We start from the raw sequence: 9,961 nt of genomic DNA on the forward strand, positions 1-9,961 counted from the left end.
CAAACGCCTGGCACGCGTCTCCGGGGTGTGCCCGCCCTTACGGACGGCGGCGGCGCCGGCACCTGGAGGGGGGAAACGGACGCGTCGGGCCTACACGGAGGGGATCTTGCTGTGGGTCTGGCCCGGATGTTGCTCCTAAGTGTTCCTATGGGCTTACCTAACACAACCGGGTGGATAGGTCCAATGCTCAAAGCCTGTCCGTGCAAAGTCAAAGGGCAAGATCCCGTGGTCAAACGCTACAGGGTTAGGCGGGACGGGGGCCCCTGGGGGGTAGCAATGCCACCCGAGCGTCGCACCGGGCCCTCATACATGCGGGGTGCTGTGGTGGCATGTCCCAAGAGGCGGCATGCGTCTTCGGGGTGTGCCCCCCTCACGGACGGCGACGCCGCCGGCACTTGGAGGGGGGAAACGGGCGCGTCGGGTCTACACGGAGGGGATCTTGCCGTGGGTCTGGCCCGGATGTTGCTCCAAAGTGTTCCTATGGACTGACCTAACACAACCGGGTGGATAGGTCCACTGCTCAAAGCCCGTCCGTGCAAAGTCAAAGGGCTAGATCCCGTGGTCAAACGCTACAGGGTTAGGCGGGACGGGGGCCCTGGGGGGTAGCAATGCCACCCGAGCGTCGCACCGGGCCCTCATACATGCGGGGTGGTGTGGTGGCATGTCCGAAGAGGCGGCACGCGTCTCCGGGGTGTGCCCCCATCCAAGTGACGGCGGCATTGCCTTGCGTGCAGGGGGGCACACCGCGGAGCCCCAAGACGGACGTCTACGCATGCCTGAACACTTTCACATATGCATCGGGACCCGTGCGATGTTTCGGTGACATAGCTACACCCCGAATCCCCCCACCAACTAGAATTCCCTCCGTGTCGACCGTTTCCCCCCTCCGTGACACGGCGATAGCGCGGGGGGCAATCGATATACAATCAGGGTATGTTTTTTTAGATAAGACATAATTATCTTATGCAAAAACAAAAACTAAAATAAAGTAAAAATGAGAAAATAAAGTAAAATAAAAAAAATAGTATGCCGACGGCGAGGCCGTCGGCATACCTGTGCACACACGGAGGTGCAGTCCCACGGATCGATGACGTGGCATGGCGCACGGATCGATGACGTGGCAGAGGGGCCTATGCCGACGGCTATACCGTAGGCATATATTTGCCATAGGTAGTATAAAGCGAAATTTAAAATAAAACTAAATAAATGTATGCCGACGGCTAGGCCGTCGGCATATCTGTGCACACACGGAGGTGCAGTCCCACGGATCGATGACGTGGCATAGCACACGGATCGATGACGTGGCAGAGGGGTATGGGCCAGGTCTATGCCGACGGCATAGCCGTCGGCATAGGGCTGGCACGGGTATGCCGACGGCCGCCGTTATCACCCGTCGGCGTAGGCTCAACGTCGTCAAACGGCCAGCGCTGACGGCAAGGCCTATGCCGACGGCCGCTCCTATGCCGACGGGCCCCGTAGGCGTACCTCGAGCGGTCCCGACGGCCTCGTATATGCCGATGGCCCCGTCGGCATATATGTATTTATGCCGACGGCTTTTCTACGCCTACGGCCTGCCCTTGGCCGTCGGCATAGCGGCATTTATGCCGACGGGTGCCGTCGGCATAGATTTGGCCGTCGGCAAACGAAGTTTTTCTGGTAGTGCGTTGAAACACCGGGGCTTCTCTCAGATTGCGCTCACAGGAAAATGTGATTAGGTCTTGGAACGATCTCACAGATCGATTATCAATGGTAGCTGCAATTATCCACCCAACCACCCTCGCAGCGAGTTCGTTCGTATGCAGACAAATTTTTGAATTTTCTTCAACCAGCTCACTAGCATCCAATGAATCGAGGTAACTAGCGACTCACTAGTTTTGGTACCGACCCTGCACCGACAATACTTTCCTATTTTCTAGCGACATGACCGACAACCAAACTAGCTAGCTGGTGGTACGATTCTACTCGGATGACTACAGTTTCACGTGATCCCGTGAACCATAAATAATTGCCTTTTGAGTTGTTTGTCCGCACCCCGTGGTGTACAAAGCAGCCTCGAATCATTGATGTTAGGCGAAAGGAAACGGCTAAGGGAGACGATGAGATCGATTGATCATGTACTCGTACGTGCCAACGGTGTCCGCGAGCCTTAATGTTACGGTTGCAGCTATGCTTCACTATAGCAGTATGCGGGCACTCCATCTGCACCGGACATGATTCACTATAGCAGTTTAATTTAATCAATCATACGTTGGTCCCTAACCCCTTAATTAGCATGTGCCATCTAGTCACACGACAAACATTGTAACTGTAGCTCATGTACCAAGTGTCATGTGCTTATACGTATTCTCTTCGTTTTTATTTACTTGTTACATATTATGGTTGAAGTTTACAAAGCTTGACTTGAGACAAAACAAATATGCAGAGCAAATAAAAACGAAGGGAGTACATATTGGCGACTGCATAGCCTTGCACTTTTGTTTGCTAAGTTTCACTGCATGCATGTCTCGTACGAGACCATGTATTTTGAACGAAAATTTAGTGCTGAAAGTTCCTAAAATTAGTTGTAATCACATGTTAGCATAACATGGACGTTGCATGCATGGAAGACAGCCGTCGTCGTCGGATGGAGAAGGAAGTTTCGTCTATACAGCTCACGCTGATCTTCTGTCTTGACAAAAGGTACTGATTGGTTTTGTACTATCCACTATATGTGAATATGTGAATGTTAAGCCGTCACATTCCCTCGAGAATGCCAGTCTCAATCAGTCAGTTAGTTGATGGAATATTAATTGCAGGGAAGAGGAAAATTCTGATAAGACATCTCTGGCTCTGGCTCTGGTTCTGGTTGTTTATAAGATTTTTTTTCTTTCAAAAAAAGGCGGTTAAGCCTAGACTCTACACGACTAACTTTCTTAGAGTATAGACTATGGCAAACAATAGAAAAATATTACAAAGTGAGACAAGTCCCCAAAACAACCAAACGATAATAAAATTTAGGATTATATGAGTCAAACAAATAATCTATTGATGGACTACCATTCGAAACAAGTTACTACTGTCTCTCAGCGACTGCACCGCAAAGGCCATAGGCGCTAGATCTTCCACACATTGCCGAGAGCACCACATATATATTCATCCTGTATTCAGAAGATAACATGCAAAAAACTTTGGAATCTAGGACATACTCCCTCTGTTTAAAAATAAGTGTCATGGTTGTAGCTCGAATTTAAATTAAAGCCACGACACTTGTTTTTGAATGGAGAGAGTAAATAAGATGCATGAAATACATATATGTACGATTCAAGAAAAGAAGCTTCAAAGAAATAAACCATATATATAGACACACACATACATGTGCTATACGCCTATACTGCTACAAAGTCCAAACTAGCTGACATATATTACCCAGAAGCATGGCTGTGATTTGATATATAGAAATCCAAAAACAATGTTTCATCTCTCCACGAGCACGATACACCACCAAACACATGATTGAACCAGACATGCCACACAATCGTTTGCCAGCATGCATGTGAGAGTAGCTATAGCTAGAGACATTGTTAAGTCGCACTCACTCATTGAATCGGAAACATGAAAGAAAGCATCGAGACAGAGTTTGAAAAGTAGTCCACGGAGCTTACGGAGCTTCACTGATTGCTCCCTCTCTTGCAAGCTGTTGATCGGATCACATCCGTCCATCCATAAAAAATTCTATCATACGCTGACAAAGTACGCAAAAACAACCTTGAGAATGCATGCATGTTAAAACCATGCATCGAGTTAGAACTTGGCCTATAAATGCAGCCCTCGTTTCCTCCCAGTTCTCATCAGCCCCTTGCCAACAACATGTCTTCTTCTTCTTCTTCTTCTACCCGGGTCTCCCAGCTGGGCATCGCCGGCTTGGCCGCGCTTCTGGCGGCCGTCTGCCTCCTCCACGCCGGCGGGGCGGCGGCGGCGGAGCTGTGCACGGACTACTACGACTGCACGTGCCCGGACGCGTACAAGATCGTGCAGGGGGTGCTGGTGGAGGCGCACCAGTCGGACCCTCGCATCTTCGCCAGCCTCATCCGCCTCCACTTCCACGACTGCTTCGTGCAGGGCTGCGACGGCTCGCTGCTGCTGGACACCTTCGACGGGATGGAGTCGGAGAAGGACGCGCGGCCCAACAACGGGTCGGCGCGCGGCTTCGAGGTCGTGGACGCCGCCAAGGCCGCCCTCGAGGACGCCTGCCCCGGCGTCGTCTCCTGCGCCGACATCCTCGCCATCGCCGCCGAGATCTCGGTCGAGCTGGTACGTACTACGTGTGCTGGCTACTGCTGCCTAGTCTCGTAGCACAGTGATCGAACTGAACAATCGGGTGCATGAGCATGATTGGAGGCAGGTAGGTTCGACGTAGCTTTCGGGGTGCATTGCATGAATTGACGCCTCGTGTGTCATCTGTCGGTGCATCCAAGTACAAGACACATCGATCACACATGCATGCATGCAAACCGTACGAGCAAGCAAGTCGATGATAAGAATGGATTCTAATTAAGTTGGCACGCATGAATGTACCATATGCAGTCCGGAGGGCCCGGGTGGAACGTGTTGCTGGGGAGGCTGGACAGCTTCACGTCCAGCAAAGCCGACGCCGAGAACCTACCAGGCCCCTTCGACGGCCTCGATGTGCTGAGAGCAAAGTTCCGGAACGCCACGCTCGACGATACTACCGACCTCGTCGCCCTCTCAGGTAACCAAACTCTCCCGCATATACATATACAACGTCCAAAGAGAGAATATATATTAACCTTCTTGACTCTGTTGATCAAATGTCTGTAGGTGGCCACACTTTCGGCCGCGTGCAATGCCAGTTCGTCACGGGCCGGCTGTACAACTTCAGCGGGACGAACCAGCCTGACCCGACCCTCGACGCGACATACCGAGCCTTCCTGTCACAGAGATGCCCGAGGAACGGCGACGGAACGTCCCTCAACGACCTCGACCCGACCACACCCGACAACTTCGACAAGAACTACTTCACAAACCTCGAGGTGAACCGCGGCTTCCTTCAGTCAGACCAGGAGCTCAAGTCGGACCCCGGCGCGGCGGGGACGACGGCGCCAATCGTCGATCGGTTCGCGGGCAGTCAGGAGGCCTTCTTCAGTAGCTTCGTGACTTCTATGATCAAGATGGGGAACATTAGGCCCGTCACAGATCCCTCCCAGGGAGAAGTCCGGAACCGCTGCGCGTTTGTCAATTCAAATTAGCGGGCAGGGGGGAGACCACGTGTGGGTATATGCAAATGTGGCATGGTCATGGATGCAAGGATGAATTCATCTCTTGTCGTCTCTGGTGTAATAATTGGTTTTTGTGTCAACCAATGTAAACATTTCATGCATGCTTGTTCTCTGACGTGGAATAAAGTGAAAATTTTACTCCCTATTTCTGTTGCTTTAAAAAAATGAAGGAGAAGAATTGTCTCATTCATTATTTAAGCATAAGATATTTGCCAAGATAGTTAGCAGAAAACGGGGTGAAAATTGATACACCATGGACCAAGCCCACTCTCGAACACCAATGCATGTAGCGCCAAGCCCACTCTCGTCGAGGATGGCATACCAAACAACACAACAAACATCAACCACACATACAGACTTGTTACTTATGAGTCTATGATTGATGGGATAAAAGATAAAGAGTAGGTGAAGAAACTTCTAGATCGAAAATATCCCCTACATATACAGATAAGTTGAAGATGAACAAAAACTTCATTAGGAATTGCAAACCTTGTCGGCGTTCTGGGAACGCGGGTCCCCAGACTTGCCTGCCTGCGGTCCACAGCGTGGCTAAGCTAGCAAGCCGTACGACCCATCTTCATCAACAAGGCATCCAAGACCCTCGCGAGGCGGACGACGCACGACCTCCTCTGGAGTAGCCTAGCCAGGCAGGCTCACGAGGAGCGGAGATATCAAGGCGGGGCAAAACCTCACGAGGCCCTCGTGACGTGAGCCATGACGAACGGCACCAGGCGGGCGCCAGCGCGCGCAGCGTCCTTATTTCTTCTTTGGTGCTAAGGAGGCCATCGCAGGCGAAGAGTACCGAGGCATCAGGCAAAGGTTGCTATATTGGTGCAACGAGACCAAGACCGGGAGGACGGCGAGACGGAGGTCATCGTGGAGCCCAAGGCAGCGTCACCACCAGAGCTTTTCGCAGGCGAAGATCACTTTTGACAGGATAGCTTGTACTAGCTGTCCCCTTTCAAATTTGCCCGCCGTTGTTGGCTCCCTTCCCGCTCGATACTTGGGAAGAGGACCAGGGCCTCTATAAATAGGTCTAGCCACCACAGAAGTAGCGCGGGGGGGGGGGGGGGGGGAGGGGATCGGATCCAGAGATGCGCACAAGCTCGTACGCACAAGAACACCTCAACCTCAGGAGGCTGTTCTTCCCTTGTACTGTTCATCATTAGCCGTAGAGGCAATCCACCACCACACTGGAGTAGGGTATTACACCACAACGGTGGCCCGAACCAGTATAAACCTCGTGTCTTTCTGTGTTGCGAGTTCGTCGAGTTCGTCCGCGAGATCTTAGCGAGCTAGGGCATATATCGGTAGGAGGGAAAGACTTCGCGCGCACCCCAGTGTTCGAACCTTAAGGGTTTGCCGGAACCCACATCTGACATTTGGCGCGCCAGGTAGGGGTGCGCCGGAGCTTCTTCTCCACCAACCAGCTCGCCGACGCTCCACCACCGCGATGTCCGGCGACCCAAGGGCCGGCTCCGACCACTGGGCAGCCTGTCCAGCCCGGGCAGCATCGCCTACCCATGAAGACCTCGACCCCACGCTCCAGGCGGCACGAGCGCCGCCGAACTCCGCCGGGCGCGGGCGGTGCGGCCAGGCGTCGTCCACCCTCACCCCACGACAAGTACGAGCCGTTGCGAGAGCAGCTAGTCACGCTGCAGCAACGGCGCCGCACTCGCGACGGGAGCAAGCAAACATGCGGGCGGCACTCACGGTGGCGAGGGAGCTGCTGCGATGCAGACTGATGGAGAGCGGCCGGGATGCACTGCTGGAGCGCGTTGCCGAGATGCTGGATGCATCAGCGTCGGGAGCATCGCCCTTCTGCTATGGACTTCCTCCTGAGGCCACCGCAGGGCCACACGACGGGCCTCACCACAACCGCGCGCCATCGGCCACGCCCGGGGGCTTCATCAACATCAGCGCGGCCAGCGGCGTAGGGGGCTCTGCCGCCCCCATGCCGCACGCGACAAGAATGGGCGCAAGCGTCACCCCTATGGTCCAGGACGGGTACCGCGCTACCATCCTCAGGACGCCGCCCTGGGCCGAGCAACATGGAGCGTGGGGCACTACAGCGAGGCGTTCGGGGTGACGGCCCCGGAAGCCTACGTGCCCCACATGATGGACCAGGAGTACGCACCGGAGGACGACCCCGACTCGTTCGTTGGAGAAGATTGGGAAGTGGGGGCGCTAGGAGCCGAAGCCTTTCAAGAACCAACGGAGAACCACGACGATCGCGCCGGCGATGGCAACTACAGGGTACCCCTAATCCCTCAGGAGCAAGCTTACGCTAACCATGAGTCGCAGGAGGAACAGATCACCGCAATGGCCAGCGGTCCCAGCTCGGCGGCCTCCCTGCCGCCAGGGGAATCACGTTGGGGGCTGCAAGAGAGGGGTCGGGAGCCAGGCCCCTCCCCACGGCGCGCGAAGCCAGGGGACACCCGGAGGTAGGCCCTCTGCCGGGGAGGCTTCGGTGACCCTTCCCCCGGCAGAGGACCTGTGGTCGCCGAGGGAACCGCTGGCATCCTCTTTCCCTCCTTTGTGTCGTCCTGGTGACCGGTCGGCTCAGAGGAGGTCAAGGGTGGCGCAAGGCGGGGCCCTCGTCTGGCGATATGAAGCAAGACCAGTACCTGTGAAGAAGGCCCAGTGCCTGTGAAGCTCGCCGCCCGTGACACTCTCACGTAATAATGAGTTGGGGCTGTACACGCCCCGGAGTCTCAGGGGTGCTGGCCTCAGGCCCTGGGGCTCCCTCCCACGCCTAGTGGCAGCACTTAGCTCCGCGCTAGTGAGAAGACTTGAAGACCATAAGACTAGACTAGGTGCCGGACGCGGCCTTTTGCTTCGGATCTCTTTCTTTGTAGCTTTGCTTTCTGGATCTGGATTTGAGTTGAAGTTGAGTTTTTATTGATGCGCGCGGGGGGAGCCTTTTCTCGTTCAAGCAATTTCTTGCCTTCTGAACCTCGTTTTGTCCGGGACTCATGTCCGTCGCTTTCCCCTCACGAGCTCCTCGCGAGCAGGGCAGCGCGAAGCGCGCACGCCAAGTGCGCTCTAGCACTACAACTGGTACTCACCTCTAGTGGGGCCCCTTCTGACGGGGCGACGAGCTCCACAGGGTTCTCAGAAACTCGACGCGTCGCGACCCAGCTCAAAGCTGGCACTGACTAAGGTAAACCACGACAGAGAACTCGCACCCGGGTTCATGAGCTCACGAAGACACAAACTTGCATTGCATAGGAAAGTAAAAACTGTAGTTTGCTTACATGAGGGGCTCCCCCTCTCAAAATGCTCTTACAAGTTTTCTAAGGGCCACGCCCGAGTTTGTGCGCAGGATGAAATGACAGGAGAACAAGGGATCAACCAGAAATGTCGCTCGCTGCGTCACCCGCGGATGCGTCACTCGCGTCGTCGTCGTCTTCTCGGCATCGTCGCCGTCGTCAACCATGTCGCCTTCGTCTGCGACGACCACCACTGCGTCATCCTCCGAAGTGAAGGCCCTGACAAATGCGTCCACATTGTCCTCAACCCAACGCGCTAGGTCGCCCCGGACAGCCGTGGGTACGGGGGCGATGGCGGCGTCGAAATCAAAGCTGGGGTCGGCATTCAGGAGGTGGCTGAAGACACGGGAGAAAGCGCGCTCGAGAAGGCCATGACCCCTTTCCTCCACAAGCTGGCGAGCTCTGGCAGATCAAGCCTCCAGGCGCGTCACCACCTCGGTGAAGAAAGTCAGGTGGCTGGCATAATCATTCGAGTGAGGGGCCGGCGCCTCCACGTCGCAAATATGGCCCAGGGCGATATTGGCCCTGTTCCGGAGATCCTGAAGCATAGGGGCGCTTGCGCTCCAGCGTTCATCGCTGGAGCACTTCCTCCGTGTTTTGCCTCGCGACGGCCTCTGCGTCATCAACCCGCCTCCGGAGGGAACGCAGCTCAGCGCGGGCGGAGGCCAAGTCCGCCTGCGCCGTAACCAGGGCGGCGGCCGTGGCTTCCGCACGCCTCTCAGCCTCGTCCAACCTGGGCCTGAGGGCAGCGGCCCTGCCCTCATCCTCCGCGCCTGCGAGCTTCAGCTTCAGGTCGTACCTGCCCTCCAGATCTGCGCGAACCTCGGCCACCTGGCGATCAAGCTCCTCCTCGACTCTGGCCTCGCGAGCCCCGACGGCATCTTCTGCTTGGGCAACTTGACGCTCCCTCGTCTCCAGTTGCTCGAGCTCAAGGCTGCGCTCCACGGCCTCCAGGGTCAGCGCCTCCTCACGCTTCTGGACCTCCTCTTCCTCCGCGGGCGTCCCCCTCAGCGACGCAAGAGCGGCCCTGCGCGCCTCCACCTGCTGCTCAAGAGACGCGCTCCAGGCCTGGAGCTCCCACGCGCGCTTCTCCGCAGCCTCGCGGCGGCGGTCAGCCTCGCGAGCCTCGTCCAAAGCTCGTGAGCAGGCTTCATGGGAAACCTTGAGAGATGCCTCGGCCTTCGCGTTCTAAAGGTCACGCTGATAGCGGCCGAGGCTGATGGCCACCTTCAGCTTGCGCCGCTCCTCCGCCAGCCGGAGACCTTCAGCCTCAAGACGCGAATCGACACTCGCGAGCTCTTCACCAAGTCGGCACATTGCGCCCATCGCCTCCTGGAAGAGCTCATGACGAACCACGCTCTGCCCGCGCTCGACCTCGAACGCTCGGCCCACCTCGTCCTCCGCCTCCGGGAA

At 55.8% G+C, this 9,961-nt stretch overlaps 1 protein-coding gene across 1 annotated transcript; it reads left to right on the forward strand.

Moving 5' to 3' along the window:
• The first annotated feature begins 3,783 nt into the window (after positions 1-3,783).
• On the forward strand, positions 3,784-5,421 carry LOC109748599 (peroxidase A2). Its single transcript, XM_020307628.2, has 3 exons — positions 3,784-4,290; positions 4,564-4,729; positions 4,819-5,421. The coding sequence occupies exons 1-3, from the start codon at positions 3,799-3,801 to the stop codon at positions 5,244-5,246; spliced, it is 1,086 nt and encodes a 361-aa protein (XP_020163217.1). The 5' UTR covers positions 3,784-3,798; the 3' UTR covers positions 5,247-5,421.
• Positions 5,422-9,961: the final 4,540 nt, after the last annotated feature.

Source organism: Aegilops tauschii, chromosome 7 (assembly GCF_002575655.3).
Source record: "Aegilops tauschii subsp. strangulata cultivar AL8/78 chromosome 7, Aet v6.0, whole genome shotgun sequence".
Classification (NCBI taxonomy): domain Eukaryota; kingdom Viridiplantae; phylum Streptophyta; class Magnoliopsida; order Poales; family Poaceae; genus Aegilops; species Aegilops tauschii.

Excerpts from the sequence above, each read along its gene's own strand:
- LOC109748599 (XM_020307628.2), top strand. The coding sequence starts at position 3,799 with ATGCAGCCCTCGTTTCCTCCCAGTTCTCATCAGCCCCTTGCCAACAAC. Across the intron at positions 4,291-4,563 it reads CCGAGATCTCGGTCGAGCTG|TCCGGAGGGCCCGGGTGGAA; the intron begins GTACGTACTACG and ends TACCATATGCAG. Across the intron at positions 4,730-4,818 it reads CGACCTCGTCGCCCTCTCAG|GTGGCCACACTTTCGGCCGC; the intron begins GTAACCAAACTC and ends AAATGTCTGTAG.